The sequence below is a fragment of the Eublepharis macularius genome, chromosome 5 (genome assembly GCF_028583425.1).
Source record: "Eublepharis macularius isolate TG4126 chromosome 5, MPM_Emac_v1.0, whole genome shotgun sequence".
Taxonomy (NCBI): Eukaryota; Metazoa; Chordata; class Lepidosauria; order Squamata; family Eublepharidae; genus Eublepharis; species Eublepharis macularius.
The window spans coordinates 102223779-102248548 of NC_072794.1; the positions used below are offsets into that span (position 1 = coordinate 102223779).

General features: G+C 38.6%; 1 protein-coding gene across 1 annotated transcript; it reads left to right on the top strand.

The window, feature by feature from the left end:
- The first annotated feature begins 272 nt into the window (after positions 1–272).
- On the top strand, positions 273–18298 carry SLC16A4 (solute carrier family 16 member 4). The gene is made up of 8 exons (XM_054980045.1): positions 273–474; positions 893–1025; positions 1696–1839; positions 4294–4455; positions 5044–5604; positions 7487–7698; positions 8191–8284; positions 17025–18298. Exons 1-8 carry the CDS (start codon positions 331–333, stop codon positions 17165–17167), a joined length of 1593 nt encoding a protein of 530 aa, XP_054836020.1. The 5' UTR covers positions 273–330; the 3' UTR covers positions 17168–18298.
- The last annotated feature ends 6472 nt before the right edge of the window (positions 18299–24770 follow it).

Genomic DNA, 24770 nt, shown 5'->3' on the forward strand with positions numbered 1-24770 from the left:
GACAGTGTAAAAGTCCACACAAAGAAACAGCCAGCCAGGCAGAGTTACCTGCTAATGTGGGCCCTTTCATCCCAGCACAGTGAATTTTTTTTTAACCTAGTATTTGTCTACAGTGATATACAGGAGTTTCCTTTATGCAGCTGTCCACGTAGTAACAGGAAAGGTGGAAGTTAAGCAGCTCATCTTGCTCAGAAGACATCACTTTCACAGTATTTCCCAACCTTTAAAAACATGTAGTTAATGGTTAAGTGGAAAGGTCAGTATTAAAGCAGCAGAGCCAACTTGCATTCTGAGAGACTGAGAATCTTTGAGCTGAAGAGGACTTTGAGAATGTCGATTGTCCCTACAAAACGCACAGTAAGAACAAGGGGGAAAGATGATCTGTTAATAGTGGTAAAATGCAGCAAAGGCCACAACAGCCCAGAACCTCCTGATGGAGGGTGGGGATGGATGATTGTGCTTCACTTTTTTCTGGTAAGTAAGAAATGGGGACAAAGGGGTTGCTTCAAACATCACAAGAAGTAAGCTCAATAGATTGTTATGAAGGTCCTTGGAAACATAATGAAGAAAAAAGCTTTTTTATTTATATAGGCTGGATAAAATCTACATCTTAGAAATGGGTACTTGTCAGGTAAGAGGATTGGTTCTGGTTGCATTAGCCTTCACCTATCTCCTACATGTGGAGAAAGAGATGTATTAGCATTCATGGAGACCCATCTAGAGATCTGCTATAGAAGTCACACATGTGTACAGGATACAAAATACAGTACAAAAATCTAACCTAAAACCAGAAAGTGCTATGTCCTACACAACAGAAACAAACAGGAACTAGAGTGATTGGCTTTCTCGTGTAGTTTACAATGTATTGAAGGTGGGTTTTTTTGTTGTTAAGGTAAACGTGTCTGTAATGGGAACCATGAAGAACTTTGCAATTTTCTTTGTGGCCTTTCAAGAAAACGTTGGTGGCTCTTCTGAACACATTGGTTGGATTGGCTCTATTATGAGTTCTCTTCGATTCTTAGCAGGTTAGCAAATGCTAGTTTAAACTGACAATATAAAGAGAGACTATGGCTCAGCTGCGGCTTCCAAACAATTTTAATGTGTTCCAGTAATTTCTGGCTGTGGAGCGGCCATGCAGCAATAAAACAGTGGGATGTTTACTAGTATCTGGGACAGGAAAAAAAGGGTATACAAGTCATTATTTACCACAGGTACATTCAAGATGTCAACATTGACACGGCACTATTTTTTCTTGAGAAATATTAAGTATGGTATTTGTAACAGCAACATCTAAATTCAAATTCCCACTCAGCCAAAAAAACAAAAACCCCAAACACACACTTTACCAAGTGGTATTTGGCCCAGTCTTTGTGTCTTAGCCTGACTTCTCAAAGTCCTTATGCAAAAGAGGAGAGCAGGGAAAAAACATATTTTTTACGTATCTCAGTCTGTAAGATGGGTTTGATCCTACAGAACTTCTCTGCAGCTTTCTTCTGTGTTAGTGGAAGATTCCTTGACCAGAGGAAAGGGAGGAAAAGTTTTGTAGTATTACAAATACTACAAAAAGTATTGTAGTGTTTTAGTAGGAAGGTTTTGAAGTATTCAACCTACTAATTCTAGCCAAATTCTTCCATTCTTCCTCAAACTATTATAGTGCCACTTTTCTGAAGGGCCTTTATTTCATCTCTGTTCCAGCTCCACTGGTAACCACAGTATGTGAAATGCTAGGCGATCGGCAAACATCACTGATTGGGGCATGCCTGTTTGGTACTAGTTGTCTTATCAGCACAGTGGCCACTAACATCTCCTTCCTTTGTGTGTCTATGGGATTTCTATCAGGTAAGCATAGCTTGTTGATCCATCTGGCCAGAGGACAGCCACAGAGCGTTCCAGATTATATAATGAAAATATACATAAAGATCACCTCCCTAGCTGCCCAATTGCTTAGAATATTACTAGTAACTGGCTACTACAGCTTTAAAATTATGGAGCTTGTCCGCACTAAAGACAGATTATGATTTCCTTGCACAGGAATTTTTGGAACATGAGGCACAATTTCCTAAAAAACCATGCAACGCTGCAGTCGGGTGGGTTCTCCAATCCTTGGGTTGCTAGAAACATCTATAGACAACAGTACCCCATTTCCCTCTTACGTGCTTCATCAGTAGAACAGAAACAGTTTTCCAGAATTGGGGTGGCAAAAGCCTTTTTCCTTGTTATTCTTAAAAGTTATGTTAATATTGCAATCCTAAACATATTTACATGGAAGTAATACTCACTGAACTCTATGGGACTCAATTCTGAGTTAACATGCTTCAAGGATCTATTAAAAAACTGAACATATGTACAGAACAAAGAACACAGTAAAAATTATATCCTTTTACAGAAAATATATTCCTATTATTTGTTTACCTGGAACCCTCTTGTCCCTTGATTATATATTTTTAAAAATCAGAGGTTAAAGCATATTTAGAGATGGTAGCCTCCAAGATAGGAGAGTATCTAGCCAAAGATTACATTACTTACTGCCATCTGAAGAGCATCCTAGAAAGCAGTAGTGAAAGCCACCAATCCAATTGTTCGCTGTTTCCCACAGCACCATATGGGGCCTTCCCCTGTATATCAGACCTACTCCCCCTCATTCCAATACATCCATCTTATATAGTAATAGCCAAGTAGCCCTGATCTGAGGATACTTAAATCCAGCAATTGAAGCCATGAATGGGCAAGACAGATCTTTTTACATCCCAGAAAAATACCTCAGGTTTGCAGGAAAATCTGGAATGAAAAAAAAAGGTTTTAAAAAAACCCAAAACGAAAAAGAAGCCTCTATAGCTTTAACCCGATGCCCCTGTGGCTGTTGCTAGGCAACCATAACAGTTTAGCTAGTATTCCGGGCTTGGTTTCTGTCAGTAAATGGCAAGAAGAGGGGACAGGGCCCTTTCCAGGGCTGTTTTGGTCTTTGAGGGAAGATTCATTGGAGCTAGGGCCAGAAGTAACTGCCAGGCAACTTGACGCTACATGACTTGCATGAGTCACCCAGGTCTGGCTGTTTGCTACTATTCAATAGTAGCCTCCCCCCACCCCTAAAAAAGATGGGTGTATTGTAGCGGTTACAGTTTCAGAGTAGGATGTTGGGAGACCTAGGTTCAAATCTCCACTCTCACTAACTTTAATCCAGTCACACAGACTCAGCCTAATCTACCTCTTGGCATTGCGAGGATAATATGAAGGCAAGGAAAATTATGTAAGCTGCTTTGTGGAGAAAGGCAGTATACAAATGAAGTAAATTAAGAAATATAGGTGAAGATGGGGGATAGGTAAAAACAAGTGAAGATGGGGAGACAGATAAAAAGTTTGAAGGCAAGAAGGGCACAGAGAAAGGTGAACATATGGAGGCTGTGAAGGGAAGGTGGCTTGATATACCCAATCTTGTCAGATCTTGGAAGCTAAGCAGAGTCAGTACTTGGACGAGTGTCCAAGGAAGACTGCAGAGGAAGGCAATGGCAAACTTACCTCTGTTTCTCACCTACCTTCAAAGCCCCTTACTGAGGTCACCATATGTCAGTTGCTACTTGATGCTACATATGCATGTATGCAGGAGAAGGGAAAGAGAAAATAATGTGGGGAAGGGGATACAAGAGAAAGCAAAGTACCCCTTTTTGCAGATTCCCCACCATGCAACTGGGCTCAGCTCAGACAGCACCACACAACTGGACCATAGGGGAGAGGCTGTTGGGAAGGGGAGAAAAGGGAAAGGTGAAGACATGTGGGGGGCAGACAAAGGTGGGTGAGAAGGAAGCAGAAAATGGGGGAATAGGCTATGGAGGCAGGGTTTGGAACATGGTGAGGGAGAGGGAAATGAGATGCTCCTTGCAAGACCTTGCCAGTCCCCATTTGTATACTGCTATTTCTAAACAATGAAAGATAACTACAAAAGAACTCCAGTTTCAACTGGCTGCGGATTTCTGACTGCCACATCCTCCTCTTGCAGCTGCCCTGGAGTTACACATCATGGTGGCGCCTGTGGTTATGGTGATTCTGTAGTGGCCAGATTTGTTTGGGGGCGCCTGGATTTTTATGCTGTTGGTATAATTGTGTATTAATATTGGTTTTTATGCTATTTGTAATAATGTTTTATTGTATTTTAATAATATATTTTGTTGCAAGCCGCCCTGAGCCCGCTCGCAGAAAGGGCGGGATATAAGTTGAATAAAATAATAAATAAATAAAAAGAAATGTATTCACACAAGTGTAAGAATGTCACTCTATATATTTCTTCCTCCATTTTAGGACTCAGTTTTGCTTGCTTGTACCAGGTGGGAGCTGTAATGATTGTCAAGTACTTCAAGAAGCGGCTGGCTTTAGCCAATGCAATTAGTCGGTCAGGAATGGGACTGTGTGTTCTCCTGGCACCTTTTGTTCAATTCCTGATAGAAAGTTATGGTTGGCAAGGTTAGAGGTCTTCCCACATCTCCATTTGGACAAAACTGCAAACTGGCTTTTTGGCTCTAATAATAGTTTATTTTTATTTTATCTCTGAAATGTCACAATACTGTCATTTATTTTTTCTTCCAGCTGTTAATCAATAACTGAAATTGTTGATGTTAAAGCTGAACCAAATATTTTAGTGTAAAATAGTAACTTAATTTATTCCTGCTTCGGTAACTTAGCTTATTTACCTATGCTGTAAATGAATCAAGAAACCTGCAATGCCGTATCTTTCGCATAAAACTTGATTCTGTAATAGAGAAAGACAGAGGAATTGTCTATTTTTGAAATGCACTGACTAATCATTAAGTAAAAGATCTGAAAATTCCAGTATCCTTTTCTTCTCTGTTAATTACATCTTAGGGTGTAGCTAAATAATATCACAAAAGAGAAAACAGCATTTCAGAGGAAATTAAAAAAAGAATCTTCTTTTAACAACAGGTGTTGATTTTCATGCACTTTTCTTGCAAAGAATAAAAAAGTGTTAGCCAATTCTGCTTTCCTGGTGGTATGATGGAAAATCACATCTTTATAGTCTCTCCATTCTTTTAGGTTCTCTACTGATATATGGTGGCATGATGTTGAACCTTGTACCTTCAAGCATGCTACTATGGCCAGTTCACATGAAGAGAATCAAAGACGTAGGTACTAGAAATGACAGCATCCAAATACCTACACACTGTACATTTCCAGAAACTTTTGAAGACCTTCAAGATGAAATCTGGACAACAACAATAGACAAAATGGATCCTGCCATTCAAGAATGTGCTGACACAAGTAACTCACATATGGGTGAAGAACAACTGCCAGCCCCAGTAAACCATAAGTGTTCTGAAGCACCACAGCAAGACAACCTTCTGAGTAATGATGCAAACAACCAGGCCAGTAATCAAAGCTACCTGTCATCCCCAAAAGAAGGAGATTCCAAACCTTTTCCCTGCAAGCCACGACATCTTGATTTCTCCCAGCTGAAAAACCCTTTCTTCTATATTTTCACTTGGTCTTTTCTCTTCAGTCAGCTAGCCTACTTTGTTCCCACCTTTCACCTTGCAGCCAGAGCCAAAACATTGGGCATAGACCCAATGGATGCTGCTTACATCATTTCAGTGGCTGGTAAGAAAAATGCTATTTTTTCTTTAGAATGTGGAATTCTTAAGTTCTCTGTGGGTTGGATCCAAAGGAGCCCTTCTGCTTTCACAAGGAGGATTCCATGATACTCACAGATTTTCTACTTAAGCGGCAGCTCACACTGTTCCTGGGGGGATGTGGGGGGATGAAGATGATGGGAGGAAGTGGGAAGGATCCATTCCACCAGTAAAGCTTCATTTTTTGGATTCACTTCAGCATATATAGCTCACCAATCCAAAGTATACAGGAAAGAACATTAGATGCAACACTTATATATACTTCTTGCTGATAGTTCCAGGAATCTATTGATTCTAGGACTGATTTAAATGCATTAGTTACATAGGATATCACAACAATATGACAGTGGGCATAAGCAAATTAAATGTGATTCTGTAAATTGTAAGACAATAAAAATTAGGAAAAATTAACTGTAATTTCGGATTAGCATAGATTGCTCCCTGGAAACATCAACATAGTGTGTTGCAGGCATAAAGAACATTAGGAAAGAGCTAACTAAAATGCTGCTGATGCAGAATATGCCACTGTGTATCTTCGTCTCAAAGGTATGTTTATGTGTTTGTTAATATGTACAATTTTGGCAACCAATTCAGAAACAAAAGGATAAAATCAAAATCTTATAGTTATTTGACACAAAATTGTTCTGAACAAAATCTGTTCCCTCATTGGATATTTATATTACAAAGTAATAAATATACAACAATAATAAAAATGACTATATGAAATGCAAATATTCACTGTCAATGAAATCACTTCTTTAAATGTTCAATTAATATTCTGTGGTATAGACATTAATACAGAATGGGCATCAGCAACTGGAGGTTCCATAGCCAAATTCAACTTTCAAGGATTATCATCCGGCCCCCGGTTGCCAATCCAAAGATAACAGAGATGCGTGTACTGAAAAGAAGGCCATTTTAGGATAAGGGAATCAGAAACTCGGTTCTAACTCCCTAATAACATTTGCAAAGCAGCCTCCCAAAAAAAATTTAGTTGCCAACCAATGATATGGGGCAAGGGAAATATTTTAGAACTGAAGATAATGGGAAATGGCTACAATCTGGAAACATGCACACAGTAGATATGCATATGCAGCTGTTTTTTTTTACCCACAAATCCTGGCAGCATGCATGCCATTTTCTGCACACATACAAATACATTTGTTAGACTGTAGCATGCAGAAGGGAAGAGAGAGGAACAACAAGGATTTGTGGCATTCTAATATTGGTCATAAAATATTTCCCAAACAATGGAGTGTGATGTGGCAATTCCTGAAATATTTATGAACAGACAATCAAACTATCAGAATCGGCTACTAAGATCAATAAAATATGAAGTGTTAATAAATGGATGGCTTCCTAGTCAAATGATAAGACTAACAAATGAGTCCTGAACAAAGACAGTGATTTTGGAGTCACTATCAAAGGATGAGTTAGTTTTAATGTGGCTTACAAACATCACCTGTGCCTTTTTTAGTTAGGGAGGGTGTTTTAGCCCCACACAAAAGAAAACAATTCAATTCTCTTCAATTTTGCTTATAGTCAACTTAAGGAGACTCTTCTGAATTTATAATACATGTGAAATTTTCCAACTAACCATTTGTTTTCAAAGTGCTAAATCTGCTCTGGGAAAACGGAAATATTACCCCCCCCCCCCAAAGAAGAACAAAGTCCTTTTTTCATGAGCACTGTTATTAACCTCTAGGAGATACACCTCAGCATTTCCGAATGCACTTTATAGCTCCTATATGATATATACTTCAAAAAATGAAAGTAAGTGCCAATGTTTTAAAAATTTTAAGATTTTGTTTGAATGTACATGAACACCCCCCCTCCTCCAATCTTTTTAGGAGTAACAGAGACAGTCTGCCTATTGTTCTCTGGTTGGATTGCTGATCAGAACTGGATTAAGAAGTATCATTACCAAAAGACATACCTCATTCTTTGTGGTGTCACTAACCTGCTGGGTCCTCTAGCCACAACCTTCCCAATGCTGATGATCTATGCTGTAGTCTTTGCTGTTTTCAGCGGTGGATACTTGGCTCTGTTGCTTCCTGTATTGGTAAGCAGAAAAAAGTCATTAAGAGGACTGTAGTAAGGCAGCACTTTATACTTCCAAAAGATGATCTGTAAAACACTTATCATTCTTTGACCCTATTATTTAAAATGTATAGGAATTCCTATTATCAAGTTAATTATGCAGAACGGCAGAAAACTGGAGAATTAAGAATACCTTTAAGACATCATATTTTAGATTTCATCCAAACATCAAATTCTGCTAAACTTTGGCCCTTACTGCTTGATGTTCCTGTTCCTTAACTAATCAAGTTTCATTGACTGAAAAAATACTTATTGAATCATAACTACATCAAAGTTTTCACCTATCTCTTGAGCTCAGCAGAGTCATGGAAGGATTTCCTAATGATCCCGCCCCTCCCCCAGATCCATCAAAGGATTACAACATATTCCAAATGGGTGGCAATATGTCACCATAGCATTCTTTAGTGACACCATAAATTAAGCAAGAAATAATAAATATTTGTTCTTTCAACAGGTAGATCTTGTAGGTGCCCCAAACTTCCACAGTGCTTTGGGACTCTCTTCATTCATTGCTGGGTTTGGAGTCATCGCTGGTCCTCCCATTGCAGGTATCATAAGCATCTTCATTCCCTTAATGCTGTCCTGCCAAGAACAAGCTTGAGAACCAAACTGAAAAGCATAATACTCTGTACTTTATTTCTATTTTGAAATGCAACCAGCTGTGATGTTATGGCTTATTTATGGACCGTCAGTCACTTAATAGGACAAATTAGCACGAAAAGGATTCTTGTTAGCCCTGTTAAAGATTTGGAGAAGGAAAGAATACAGCATATTCTCTTTTCTTCCTTCTGTCCTATGGCAAATATATTTTCTAAGAGAAAAAAAACTAGAAGGTAACAGCCTATAGGAACAATAGCAATAGCAACTACGCATCACCTCCTTAGTATTTAAATATTGACTATTATAAATAGTCATCACTATTTGCCTTCTACTTTATTTCCTTTCTCTATATGCCTCTCATCTGTTCTTTGTGCTTTTTGTCTATTTTGCATTTTCATTTGAGCAGAAGTATTTCACCTAATTTTTGCCACACTAGGGCCTTATTCTTCCTTATTGCTAGCAGATCATAATTTGAGCCTGCTCAGCATCAAATTCCACGCCCACCCCCCCAAGAAAGAAATCTGTAGTGCATTACCAACACACCAACAAAAAGAATGCACGTACCTGATGGCCAAGCAAGCTGAGTCCACTGAAAAATGTTGACAAAAATTATACTGGAAAAGAAGTCAAAGAGCATTAATACTCTACATTTTCTTATCACAGGGTACTGGAAGGACTGTATTCTCCCATACGTTACCTGCCTTCCAGTTAAGATTGTTGTCAGAAGTTCTGCTCTGTGTGACTCCATCAACAACATAAGTGAGCACCAGAGACAGGGTCTTTTCTGTGGTGGCAACTAGGTTATGAACTCCCTCCCCAGAGAAGCTCACCATTACTCCAAATCTGTACATTTTGAAGCACCAGGCAAATACATTTTGTCTCCAAGAGCCATTTTAATTCTGCCTCTTTGGAAGTTTAACTGTCCCTTCCCGAGCACTTATTAGTGGATATTTTACTGCCTAAGGAATGTTTTTATGAATCTTCATACTGGTCTGTTTTTTTGCACTAGTTTGGTTTGTGCTGGTTTTATTCTATCTGCCATTTTGTAATCATGGTTTTACAGTTCATATTTGATTTTTTTTTTACATCTTTTGTCTGCTGACACAGTTTTATCATGTTAGTCTATTTGATGCTTAATTTTTCTGTTATGCTTCTAAATTATGTTGTGAGCTATCATCCTTCATTTCAACTCAGCACTATTTCTCAATGACTTAAATGTCAGGAAATGCCATGTTCACAAACACTAAATGACCCCTCCCTAAAAGTACTGACACTATTTTTACCTTACTGGGAATTTTTCCTACCTTTCTCTTGAGATTATCCTATTTTTTCTTAAGTAATGTTTTGTACAATTTAAATCAGTTTTGTACAATTTAAATCAGTTTTTAGATATAATTTCTATGGCTACACATATACACTTCATTTTGGCTAATGAGCTCAAAAACTGTATTAGCCTTGGCAAATTTTGACTCATATGATTATGAGGACATTCTACTATACTAGAAAATATATGATAAACAAGGCAATCTGTTCCTCGAATCTAATCTAGAAAAAAAGGAAAAAAAAGAAACTAATTAACAAAGGATACTTTCAAACTATAATACCCTTCAATACCAGCTGAAAGTTCACATACTAAAATAGCCCATAACCTGCTATTTTACAATTAAGGAGTGTTGTTTATTGCCATGTTGTATATCAAGATTTTGTCTTTTTGTTGTGGTAACCCAACCCAATAACACCCCCCAACTACCAATTCCCTAATTTCCATGTTCCTGTACCTTACTTGTAAAAGCACAATAACTCTGGAAAGAAAACACATGGATAAATACTAGCTGTTTCAGATCCAGGAACAGAGAGAGGTACTATTTCTCAATGTGTAGACAATACAGTTAGGATTTAGATTTGTTTGGCCTTGGGGGATTTTCTTTTTTGAAGAAACTGAGCCTGTAGCAGGGAAAATAGAAACCAGCTCTACTTAAATCTAAAAATGTACAGAACATCTTTTAGACTGACAGAAAGTCATCATGAGATGAGAAACATCTCATTTGGATTCATTAAAGGAAGTTGAGGAGGGGAGTGAAAAGGAGTCGGAATTTTTTTAGGATTTTCTAAATTATTAAAACCACAACAGAAGCTCAAGCTACAGTTGTGGAAAGTATGATTAAGTCCACGTGGATGTCTGTATGATAAATGAGCAGATTCAAGAGGCTGAGTTCTATGTAACACCAGTGTAATAAGCACTGGAAATCCTGGAAAAGGGGGGGGGGGTCGAATGATGCATTCCCTCCCCCCTGCAATTCTTTGTAGGCCCTAATTTGTGTTCTTTTAAAATGGTAGCTTAGTCATCATGGTCTTGAAAGTTTTAGCATTAGTCAAATAGCATCATTAATAAATAAGCATAATTTATAATTAGCATAACTATGTATTTTGTCCCCCTCTACATGCTTTTTTTACATGTAATTCTTGCTGTGATGCCTCTCCATTATCTCGGCATGCTTGTAACATCCTTCTGTCTTTATTTCATTGTGAGAGAACAGATCATTCCCTGTTAAGGGATGAGGTATTCCAAATCAGCCTTACCAATAGAATGGGGACCAGCCAATGTAATGCTTCTTTTTAAAAGGGACTCAGGGAAGAGGGATCTGAGGAGTTACAGATCTATTAGCCTAACTTTCAGGTAGGGAACTAGAATTACTAAACACTTTATAAAATGTAAGTGGAAAAAGGTATATCCTTCCCACCTCCCATTCCCCAGCAGCCCCGAGACATCCAAACAGCTAATGATGGTGATCACAGGAGCCTCGGGGACAAAATGCCATGTGAGTAAAGTAAAATCAAAAAGAGTCCAGTAGCACCTTTAAGACTAACCAACTTTATTGTAGCATAAGCTTTCCAGAATCACAGTTCTCTTCGGCAGATGCATCTGATGAAGAGAACTGTGATTCTCGAAAGCTTATGCTACAATAAAGTTGGTTAGTCTTAAAGGTGCTACTGGACTCTTTTTGATTTTGCTACTACAGACTACCACGGCTAACTCCTCTGCATATGTGAGTAAAGTGAGAATTGCGTAAAATCACCCAGTTCCTCCTTTTTCAACGGAGCCTCTTGCACTATTGACAGCTGTGCCAGTGGAAGAGTGAGAGGCAACTTTTCCCAATTCCTCCTCTACACTGCAGTCATTATACATGAGTACTCAATGTTGATGAGGCTCCTACTACCCCCGACATCATCTTTTCAGAGGCATCACGGGACTACTTCAGGAAGGGGAAAAGATCTGCATCCACAGGCATTATTACATTCATGGTTGTTAAGATCCTACTCACAGAAGAATTTGGCAGAAAACAGATCAGCATGTCTTCTGCAAAAGGAAGTCCTCCTTCACTAATCATCTAGAATTCTTTAGCAATCATGGAAAAAGAGGACAAGTCCTCTTATAGATCAGTAACTGGTTAAAGAACAGGAATACACAAGCAGTTCCCTCAGTGAATAGAAGCAAGCAGTGAAATAACCAAAGATTAGTCTTGAGTATGGTGCAATATTATTTGCTCGTAAGTGACTAGTGAAACAGTCAAATTTGTGAATTATACCAAAGTATTCAAGATGGTTTGTGAATTACACCAACACATTCAGGACAGTGAAATCCAAAGTGAAGAACTCCCAAGAAGCTGAGTGAATAGGCAACAAAATTACAAATGAGATACAGGGTAAATAAGTACAAAGTGATGCATACTGGCGGCCGGGGGGGGAATCAAACTTCATATGTAAGTACTGATGGGGGTCTGAATTGGTTGTGACTACACAGGAAGAGCTCTGAGGTCATAGAAGACAATTCCATTTAATTATCAACTCAGTATACAGCAGTACAAAAGGCATCTGCAGTGTTTGGAATGACTAGAAAAGGTACTGAAAATAGAACAAATCAAACTATAATGATGCTAGACAAATCTGCCACATTTGGTTGCCTACTTTCAAGAGGTATCACTGCACTGCAAGAGCTACAGAGAAGTTAAAATTATCAACATTTACAGGGTTTTTTTTTAATTTAGAAAAAAGAAAACAAAGGGAATCTGACAAATGGTTATAAATGGAATGTAAATAGTGGCCAGAGAAATTCTTCTCCCCTTCTCATGATATTGGAACTCGGGATGATTCCATGAAATTGATTGGTGGAACAGTCAGGATAAACAAATGCTACTCAAATACTATTTCAGGCAATGCATAGTTAACTTATGGAATTTATTACCAAAGGATAAGGCGATGACTGCTACCCTTGACATCTTCAAAGAAAATCAGATCTATCCTCATGGACAGTTACTAGTCGTGATAGTTAAACAAGGCCTGCAGGTACTGAATCCCAGATGCTGGAGACATACATGGGGAGGACCACCAGAAACACTGGCACTTCTCATGAGTGCCAGTGTGGTATAGTGGTTAGACTGACAGGTTCAATCCCCTGTTCTGCCATGGAAGCATGCTAGGTGACCATTTTGGGTCCCCACTGGGGTGAAAGCTAGAGTATAAGTGAAGTAAAATGAAGTAGAGTGGTTCAACAACAGAACCAGTTACCTTGGGAGGTGTGGTGTTCTCCCTCATTCACTGAAGGTCTCCAAACAGAGGCTGGACAGCCATCTTTTGAAAATGCTTTAGTTGTTTTGGATTTCCTGCAGTGAACAGGGGAATGGACTAGAGGACCTACGAGAGATTTTCCAGCTCTATGATTTTATCATTTTGTTCCCCTGCTTGTTTGGGTTGAGTTTGTGGGGATTTTTTCCCCCACCCCCCTTTTTTTCATCCTTTCTATCATTATCAGTACCTGCTTGTATGTTTTCCAAAGGCATCTGGCTGCCCGCTATTGGAAAGGATACTGGTCTCTAGTCAGATCCTGCCTCTGATCCAGAAGGACTTTATGTTCTCTGTTGTTGGGAGTGACATAGGGAAGCACCACATACATGGAAGTTATAACAGCTGCAGCAATTCTAGTCAAGAATTCATTTCAGAATATTTTGAAACACAAGTCCAGTAAGGTGATCTTGGAAAAGGCATGAGCCCCCTGGTGGTACATTTTAAAAACACCACTGCAGAGCATGAAAATATCACTATGCAAAGAAATGAATAACCTTACTGAAAAGGGCCATGAGGATCCATCCTTACAGATCGCATTTTGCACTTATTTCATCCCACTACAATGTGATCAGATTGGCATTTCATGGAATGGGCTCCCAAATGTACTGCTTGAAAAATGTTATGGTAGGTTAATACAATATTCATATTAGTATGAACTTGTATAGCCTTGCAAAAAAAGAGATAGGAAAAATGTGTCTTCAAATCCTTTGTCTTTCCCCCCATTTCTACAACACTGAGTGGATACACCAGAGACAGGCCTCTTGACCCATAACCATCTCTTCAGCAATGCTCTGCTAGCTACCAGGATAGAAAAGTGAGAGAGAAAACTGGGACAAAACATATGGTTTTACAATCATGACATAAAGAAAAGTTAAAGGAACCAGATATATTTAGTCTCGACAAAAATACTGGTTTATATAATCTAAAATGATGAAATTTACCAAAAACATATAGAACAATCCTTCCTCAAAGGTTATACAGCAGTTAGAAGTTTTAGAACGTCAAGAAAATCTCTCTAACCACAATCAGGCTGTTAAGAGCTACCCTGGGCATAGTCAAAGGTTTGTGTGCACCCAGCAAGATTTTTAATAGAACAGCAGCTTGCTATGCTACACTGAAGTCCTTTTGAGATGCACAAGTCCGAAGTCTTCGTAGGTAAACAGAGCTGGACACACAGCTGTTTGGTTTCCTTAAGCAAGGAAATTGTCCAGCATAACAAGGTCCCTAAAAAAGCTGCTGAAAATTTTAAAGAGAAAGCACATTTATATGGAACAAGTTCAAAGTAAAATGAATTATGTCTCCTAATCTATTTTTACAGTGCAATCCTAAAGAGAGTTACAATGGGCTGAAAATGGCATAACTCGGCATAGGACTGTCCTGTCAAATCTGTAATACAGAGATGCTACAGACTCTTTTCCTCCATACACTCTTACACGAAAGCCTTGTTTAAAGCTACCACATGCTGAGTGCAATATAAATATAGAGAAAGTATTTGAACTTGCATCATTCATACTTTTAAGAATTTGACAGTTTACAGAAGGCGATGCTCCCAGTCAGATTCCCAAACTATTTTCTTATTCTTTGGGAATGTGCCTAGAAGGATCATCTACTGCAAATTGTTAAATCTTTCAAATAAAACTAAGTTATAGTTGCTGAGAAGCTAGCTTATTAAATTGTCTTTCTGTTAAGGCTACCACCTGTGCTCTGGATTCTTGTCCTTGCTGGTTGCTGAAATCATGTAGGGAATATATTAATAAGTCTTTATTGCAAATCAATCACCAACTCACTGATTGAGACAGCAGTGGGAGATCAACTCCAGGCTTCCTCATGAGCTCTGAGACTCATGATCTCTGAGGCTGTTTTCAGTTTGGCTTCAGGCTGCACTATGGGAGCTGGTGGCTTTAATTGATGATCTTTGTCTGAATGTAGACAAAGGCTTTATTGCTCCTACTGCATTTATCTACTGCTTTTGATACAGTAGACCCTCACCCTGCTATCTTGTTGAAACATTCAGAGGCAGAAGTAGGTGTCAGGGGATATACTTTAAATTGTGGTTTAAATTGTTCCTTATGGACAGACTCAAAGGGATGCCACTGGACACTAGTTATCATCAGTGTGGGATCTGTCCTATGGGATTCCATGGAGAGCAGCCTTATCCAAAGCCTTTAGCAGAAATCATTTGTAATTTTGGAATGGGATGCTATCAGCATGCTGATGACATCCGGCTCTATAGCTGAATCTCCTGGGGACACACTAGAGATCTTGAGTCACTGCCTGACTGCTGCAATTAAAGGGCTGACAGTGAATTAATTGAAACTGAACCCTGACAAGACAGAGGTAATACTGGTGGAGAAGCCCGAGATCTTGAAGGACATTGTGCCGTCCACTTTTGATGGGTTTCAGCTGACCCTTGCTGACTCAGTCAAGAGCACAGGGATTATACTGGACCCAGCATTACTTCTGGAGAACCAAATTAATACAGCTGAAAAACATTTTTTTCTCCAAGTTAGATTAGCCTGGAAGATGGTGCCCTACCTTGACTCAACTAATCTGGTCACCTGAATTCATATCACAGTAACATCAAGACTAGACTACTATAATGCACTCTATAATGCATATAGGTCTCCCCCTTGAAATCAATTTGGAAACTCCAGTTAGCGAAGAATGCTGCAGCTTGGTTATTATCAGGAACCAGGCAGAGTATGCAGATCACACTCATTCTGCAGTCATTCCACTGGTTCACAGCAGTTACTGGGTTCAATTCAAGTTACTGGCCATCACATACAAAGCCCTTCATGGCCTTGGACTCATATCTGCAGGACTGCCTCTCCTCCTGTGCCCCACCACAACTCCTCATGCAGCTGAACAGGGCCCTGTACAGTTGCCACCCTACAAATGAGCAAGACTGACAACTGCCCATACACATGCATTCTCTGTAGTGGCATTCACCCCATGGAATGGCCTACCTGAGAAGGTTAGGAAGGCCCCCACACTTCCAGCTTTCTGCAAACGATGTAAAACAGAAAGTGTTCATGAGGGCATTCTTATAAAGATTACATTTTTATAAAAACTACACTCTGCATTACAACAGTGATTCAAGAAGACACTTCAATAGAGAGAATGGGACTGTGCCTAATACTATTTATATGTATTATCTGTTGCTCTATATTTTTATCTTGCCCTCTCTGCATTATATTTCTACTTGGATAATACCATTTCTTGCATTGTTTTAACATGTCATGTTTTATACATGCCTTGTTTCAGATTTCATGCATGAGAGAGATTATCATGGAATAAAGTCAAACAAGAACAACATTTAGATTATTTAGGTTATTTCTTGATTGGTGACTTAGTTTTCATGGCTTGTTCTTGTTTCAGATTTCTGCAGCCCTATTACATTGTTTATTAGATGCCTCTTCATCCTACTGATTGCACTGACTTACATTATGTACTCCGCTCTGAGTTTCAGTGAGAAACTCTCTGCATGCCATGCTGCTTTTAATACTGCTAACAAATAATGGGTTTGATGCATCGTTTTCACTAAATCTCACCTAGTTACCATCTTTACTACAGCCCCCATTCCACATGGCTTTTGTACATACATGTTTCATGAACTACAATGCAAACTTTCTGAATTGTCAAATGGGACCTCGTTTCTTTTTTACCAACAGAAAAGTTAGTTCAGTGCAACCCAGTATCATCTTTATTCTTTATATTTAACGCTAGCTAAAAAGCTATGCAGTTGAAGTAAGTTTTCCACCCAGCATTTTAAATAGCAAGATTTGGTTTTATTTTGAAAGAGATGTTCAAGATCCAAATGCCTTTTCAGATAATTATTTTATTGCACAATGAATGCGTTATTTCTCACTTAATGAAATGCAATCTACTTCTGTGTGATTTAGGCAATCAATACTCTCCTATTTTCTGGGTCACTTATATCAGATCCGCAGCAGTAATGTCATAGAACAGGCGACAAAAATATCCTTAATGAACATATTTTCTAAATTTTCATCTTGGTGAAAATCCAAATGTTTTAATAACTGAACTCTGGTGTGCCTCTTACAGGTTGGCTGTATGATTACACCCAGACATACGCCTGCTCCTTCATTTTTGCTGGCATCTGTTTCCTTGTTTCTCCCATTTCATTCTTCTTCGAGCCTTTAGTCCAAAAATGGAGGCAGGAGAAAGAGTTTGAACTGACTACTTAAGCAGGCAAAGTTCTTCGCCAATGGGAAAAAGCTAAATCTAGTCAAGATTCTAATACAATGTACTAGCTTGTCCATTATGGAAAAAAAGAATTAAAGAACTTTTACCCAACAAGATACTTTCCTGAAATAATTGTCTCAGCATGAAAATAACCTATGCTTCAAACCAAAATAATTCTGTTTCTGAACTTTTGACTGGGACTAGGCACCCCTCTCCATACCTTGACTGTGGTGAGTCTCAGTGTGAAGCTTGTGTACTCTTCAATACAGTGATATGCAAGCAGTAAGCCTTACAAACAAGGCACTTCACTCCCAAATATTGAGAGCTGCTTGATTTTGCTGTCCAAAAATAAGAACAACCAACTCACCTTTGAAGATCCCGGCTCTGTACTTGGAAGTCTGACATCATTTAAAAAGTAAACAGGAAGCCAGTGGAGGAAACACTAGTGAAGAAGATGGAAAAAATTTAAATTTCAAAGAAAAAAATCAACTACACTTAATGGGTAATCTGCCAAGTACAAATCTATTGAGAATGAAAATAGAAGATAAACACTGCTGACTCAAGTCATATAGCTTCCTAGAAGGAACTTAAAAGGACATGAACTTTCCCATGTTATTAATATTTTAGCGCACTGAGTCTTTTCACTGCAAAGCAAAGGATATTGGTTAATATGAAAAAAAATGTGAGTAGAGGAATACAGACATCTGTGAATAAACCTGCTTGTAAATGGATGCAAGGTGCTCATACTTAAAGGAAATCCCACTCCTTGACTAAATAGATTGTGCAAAAGCAAAGCTGGAAAACAGTATCAATCAGCACATGACTTTTTATATCCTACAGGGTTGCTCACATACAATGAATAGGCTTACATGTGAACACATTTAATCATTCATGTAGTTCGTGTTACAAAACTGGTATTATGCCTGCATGAAGTCATGTAAGCTTTTCTTTCTTTCCCCCCCAAACCAAAGGTGATTGGTACACATGCCAATCACCTCTTCCTTACAAATGTAGCAACTGAGACAATCCTGAGATAGTCATGTGATTACCACATGATGAGGCAGGGTATTTCCTACTCAGGAAATAAGTATCTTCAGTTTAGAAAACCAGGAATTTGATAAGTAGCCCATTCTATGTGATGGATCATTTTCCCAGCTAATGAGGGCTAAAGCAAATCTTGTGAAACTTTATCAGTGATGAGCCAGATGTTTGTGTGTGGCAGGGAGAAGGATTCCTTCCTATCCTCTTATCCATTCACCACTGGTCCAAACTTTCCGTGAGTAAACACCCTGTTGATGGCACTTGGACGAAGCAGCAGACAATCTACTCTTCTATATTCAGTCTTTTAACCAAGGTATGAGATACATGAGCAAAAATTGCCATTGTTTTTGCTTTACTTTATGCAGACTTTAAAACTGCCAGCTGCCTAGTGACAAGAGTTACTTAAAAAAAAACCCAGCTATATGACCAAAATTAAAGTCAAAGCTATTTCAGTCCCAATAGGTTGCAGCTAAAAGACGCAGATCCATATAACGTGCTCCAGTGGCACATGCCAATGCTGAAGTATGTGGTTTTTGTCTAAGATTCCAGCAATTTCAGTGAAAGGAACTCAAGCAGCTTTCCAGACATAACTGTGACTCATCATGTGCTTGACAACCTCAGTTTTTACAGTGTCAAGCAAACAATATATGTATCAAGTCCCTCACATGGCCGGTATTCACTTCACACACTGAGCAGACTAGTGACAGATAGTACTGGGTTAGGTAATAAACTGACCATTATTTCCCTTAAGTAGATCTGACCCTAGAGCGCATTTGTATTTAACCAGCTTCTTCTCCCAGAAAGCATATATTGTTGTCCAGGATTGCTACATAGCAGGTTTCACATGTTTTTCTTTGGTTCTTTCCCTTGGCCACCTTTCCAAATTCATATTGAAAGATACTTTTACTAAATGAAAGACAAAGGATGAGATCAGGTGACAGGAAAATACATTCTTCAAACTCATTAAAAGAGACTCCCAGTTTAGCAGCCATTTCCTAGGAGGAATCCTTGACCCAGTACCACTGTACAGTATAATCTCAGTTAATAAAGACACAAAACTCCAGTTTCTTCTATCAGTGGACATCTGCCGTATTAACTAAAAATAAATATTCTTAATGGAAATTCCTCACTCCCATATTTTCACCATAAACACAGAAATTTTAACACTAGTCAGTCTGGCCAAGAATCTAATTTCATTTAGTGTATCACTAGTGTAAATCTTTCACTTATATACATAGTAATGGTGATAAGAAAGCCAGTATTGTATTGTGTTAGTGTGTCAGACTGGAATTTGGTATACCACGATTTGAACCCCCAATAACTTATAAAAGCCAGTCACAATCTCAGTCTACCCGACCTCAGAAGGTTGTCTGAGGATAAAACAAAGGAGAATGATATAAACTGCTTTAAGTCCCCACAGGGGAGAAAAGCAAAGTACATGGATTTGTTTTTTTGGCTACATTCAATCACAAAATCTACAATTCATTTGTGATATGAATGATCCTGAAATATCCAAGCAAAACTGAGACTGAAAACTTCCTGGTTTACAAGATTCTCCTAAATCCATTTTGCCGTGATGTTCACATTTCGTCACTTAAAGAAATTAGGGTTTCTTCTTGTGAACAAACTAGGATTCTAAACCAATTTAATCTTGGTTTAGAATCCTGCACTGTGAGCAAGGAACAAATTCCAATTTGTTAACACATCTAAAACCTGGATATCATAAAAGATGTAGTTATATGGAAGACTTATCAAACCAGAAAGTATTTAATGTGCAGGGGAAGGAGGGAGGGGGAGCACACAAACCAAAGCTTATACATATAAAGAAGAAATTAGGGCTTGTTCAAGACACCTGAATAAAGCATGTCTCGCTTGCTTGTACATATATGAACAGGTTCTGGCACGGTGCAGTGGAATTATTTGTGATATCATTACCTATTTTCAGGGCTGAGTATTGTCCATGCAGAGTGTTCTTATCTTCAGTGGAATAAATTCAGATCAACAGCCTTTTGCAATGACTTGCTACTAATAAAGTGTAGCCCACACAGACTCCTAGTTATGTCACTCATTTTTCTTGTACCAAATTTGCAACATAAAGTCATGTTTGCTTAAGCCCATTTTGGTGGAATTATTAAACATGCAGAAGCATACTCTTTGCAAAAATGAATCATTGTGCAGATCTATGTGGCTACCTAAAATGGAAGCAAATTAATATATAAAGGTCAATGAGGTTCTTTAGGAAGAATTTCTTTAGGAAATTCTACTCTTCCCTGAACCTCACTGAGTGACCTTGGGCCAATTACATTCTCATCTTATCACAGGGCTGTTGCAAGGGTAAAATGGAAGATGGAAGAACCACATGTGCCACCCTGAGCTGATACAGGTAATATACTTAGGGACTTTTTGAGCAATGCCCTCATGCATTTGCAACAATAAGTGCAGTCTCTCATCTTTATAAAAAGATTCAGAACTTTTCTATCAGTGGCAGTGCTCATTAGAAGACAGATATGCAAATCTGGCCCACAGAAAGAGTGAATCCTACCTCTTCCCTTTGCTTGGGTCTACATCAGGGACCTGATATCATACCTCTGATATGCCTAGCATTAAGTACATACTGTCCATTTGGGAAAGAACTCTTATATAGAACAAAATCAAGGGACAGAAATGTATGTGGATTCTCATGTAAAGCAAGTGGGTTGGATACCGCAGATAGCCACCGTGTTTACTTACACATTGATATCACTTCAAACAGCAACTATAAACACATTATCCCCATCTTTCTGTGCTCAAACAGCAAACTTCCTTAGCAAGTATACTAGAGAATGATTTGTCAATATTGGTTCTTTTTCCTTTACCGTTCAATATTTCAAGGGCTTAAACAATTTATTCCCCTTAATACTGGAATATAAAAGGCACATCCATAAATAATGGGCAAGGTCTTGTATCTGTGTCACAAAGAGGCTCTCTTCACAAAGTTATAGTTTGTAATTTCAATCAAATCAAATATGATCTCCTCTGCAAAAAAAATCCAGCTTCTCTTATCCTGTGTAATTCTGCCTCTGAGGGCTGGCTCAGACTTCAGGTTGGATCTACTTTTCCGCTAATGCAAAGCACTTCTGTTAGTGGAACAGAACATTCCTGCTTCCCCCCTCCCATTGATCTCCCTGAAATGCTGCTCCAGGGGCATAGGGGACCTTTAGGAAATCATGAGACAAATTGGGGGTCTGTTAGCAGGACGTTTAGTTTGGCTTCAACCCATAATACCCTGATATCTTAATCTTCAACATTTTTCATAGCCTTGGCCATTTTTAATGGTTATGTCTGTGCTGTTAATCATGATTGATGTCAGAATTATGCACTACTGCTTCCAATCCTAATTAAGAAGCAGCTCTAGTTGGCTCTAATCATTGTGAAGGATGGTACTAGCATCACTAATCATTTCTAAGGCTACTGGCAGAAGAGCACAGGGAATTCAAAAGAACAAAAGTTAGAATAACTAGTTTGTAAATTACAAATAAGGGTGCCCTTATTTGTAAACTGGGGTTACAAAGTTACCTGCCAATCCTCTAGTTAGATTTGATGGTAGATTTTAGCAATTTAGGTTACATGATCGATGACAGGACAAGAGAACCACCAATTGGAGAATAAATAATTATGGAAAATGGCCTAAACAAACATGGAGTATCAGATGTGTATTAGGACTAGTGGTACTTCATATGTAATCAGCTTGGAGTTTGAAAACTGGACAAGTCTTCAGATGACATTACATCATTCAGGGAATGCTGCACAAGGAAATTTCTAAACAGAATGAACTGGCAATAAAACAGAAGATATATTCAACAGAAGTAACACAAACACAAACCAGAAATCCTACATATGTTGATGGGGATGTAAACTGGCTACAAGTATCCAGGAAACAACTTGGGGTCACCAGTGAAATGTCACTGAAGATCACAGCTCTGTGCATCACAGCATTTAAAAGATCAGAGTTCAGAATTATTAGGAAAAAGATTAAATGATAACATTGCATGGCTTAGACATGCTACTATCTAAAGCTCAGCCATATCTAGAATAATATGTATATTTCTGATCACCTTACCTCAAGGATATTGCAGAATAAAAAAATACAGAAATATACAAGTGACTAATGCAGTAATGTTTCCTTCCTACAAAAGAAATCTACAGGATTTGGGCTTGTATAGTTCAGAACAGGGGAGGGGAAGGAAGAGAGAGTTGGACTACGGTAGAGTCATTACATTATGAATAACATAAATCAAGTGAAATCAAAAAGAGTCCAGTAGCACCTTTAAGACTAACCAATTTTATTATAGCATAAGCTTTCGAGAATCACAGTTCTCTTTGTCAGATGCATCTGATGAAGAGAACTTGATTCTCGAAAGCTTATGCTATAATAAAATTGGTTAGTCTTAAAGGTGCTACTGGACTCTTTTTGATTTTGCTACTACAGACTAACACGGCTAACTCCTCAGGATATAAATCAAGTGGGTAGTGTGAAAATGCTTCCTTCCATCAATAGAATTTCTCTCAATAGAAGAATTTAGGGTTACTCACTAAAATGAGTTGGCAGTAGATTTAGGACAGATATAAGGCAGAATTTCTTTATACAGTGCTTAGTTAACCTATGGACATTTTGCCGCTACATCAGATGGCTATTAGCTTACATAATTTTAGAACAGTATATTAGATAAATTTTTTGAATCATTTTGAGATGACCAGAACTGTACAGAGGATTCCTAAATACATCTGCACTATAGATTTATATAATGGCATTATAATACTGCTTTATTTTCAATCCCTTTTACTAATATCTGGATTTTCTTTTCCACTTCAGCAGCACAGAGCCAATGTTTTCACTGAGACTCCCAAGAATTACAAGCAGATCTCAACTTCTTCCCTCTTCCCACTGCTGTCCCACAAAAAGCCAGTCGTAAGGGCCAGTGGATCCTTGGAAATATGAGATGCAACATGGGGAGTGGGAAGGATGAACACTCTCATACACATGGAAATGCTATTTTACCCCAGAAATGTTGATCCAGCAACATATCTCTAAAATCTTTCCTGAATAATCACTGAAAGCGTAGATCCTTTTGTATATGTAGAGGGATGTTCTCATAGGGATCAGTTTGGCCTCTATATTAATCTTGCCTGCATTTTTTATTTCTTTCCTTTGATGAATCTCGCCTCATCCACAGATTTGGTCCTCTCACTGTTCACCTTCACCCCTGAATTCCAGATCATGCTCAGATCTAAGCAAGTTACAAAGCTCTGTGTGGATTTAGCGTTAGTTTTCAACTGTATTCAAAACCCTCCTGAAGAATCTGGGTTGGATGGAGAAACAGAATGGTTCCAGAGCAGAGAGTAGCCACAATGTTTCTTTGTGAGGTCTTGTCCACTACCAGCCCCACCTGTTCACTAAAAGAAGTGGGACAAGAAGGAAATCTGGACAATGCCGCAACAAAAGTCCCAGCCTAGTGAGGAACTCTTCATTACCAGAGGCATAGAGAAAATTTTTTCTGGCGCTTTATTTATCCATGGAAAATCTTCCAAACAGGTCTTTGGATGTGCTAAAACTATTGAGTCAACAGTCTGCAATACCTTCTAGGCGTTTTCCCTTATATAAAGTACTCCCTCTTATATTGTTTGCCTCTAATTTTTGAGACATATGGCAATAAAAATAATTCACCACATAAAGCCATTTTGTTTACTAAATACAAGTCAAAATAAGCATGCTAAATCAGATCATCAGAATATTTTCCATTTCAAAGACCCATACCACCAATCATTATTTGCTTGGTTCTCCCTGACACAAATTCCTAGCCAAAGGACTCACTAAATTTCATTAGCCAGGGCAGGCCTGAATTCAACTGGTAAGCAGGCCTAAAGGACACCCCAGTACACCCAAATAACAGGGAGCGGTCTAAGCCTTCAATACTGCAAGCTATTGCAATTTTGGACTTAGAATAACACCCCTCAAAAAGAAACCAAAGGCTTTTTCTTCTGCACAATATCACATTGCGTGCAAAATGGCTTGGTTCCATCCAGAGCAGACAAAGCTCAGATGCGGCAAGCAGTTCACACTACCTAGAACTATGATGCAATAGCAGCAGACAAGGTAACTTTGTTGCCCTTTCATTGGAGCAGTCATTTGACTTCAGCAGAAACATTCATGTCCTAGTCTCCCTTCCCAAACATCCATGTACTTCATAAATTATATACTTGTACAACTGAACTGCACTGCAAGGACGGCAACAAACAACTGCATTAATGACTTTGGTCAACCTTTTATTCTATGTATCAACGAGGGCAACGAGACTATTCCCTGGATGACTGGAATTTTAGCTAGGGAAGAACCAGCCTATCCCAAGTGATTGTGGGGTTGGGGGCATTTATGCTCCAAAAGTTAATAATCACTGTAATCTCAATTTTTATGTCAGTATAAAACACAGAAACTGGTTGTCCCTGCTATCTGTACTGAGTCAAACGTCAGCAAGGAAAATAAGGTACATAGTTACCAGAGCTCAAGAAGCCCGAACTCTTCCCTGG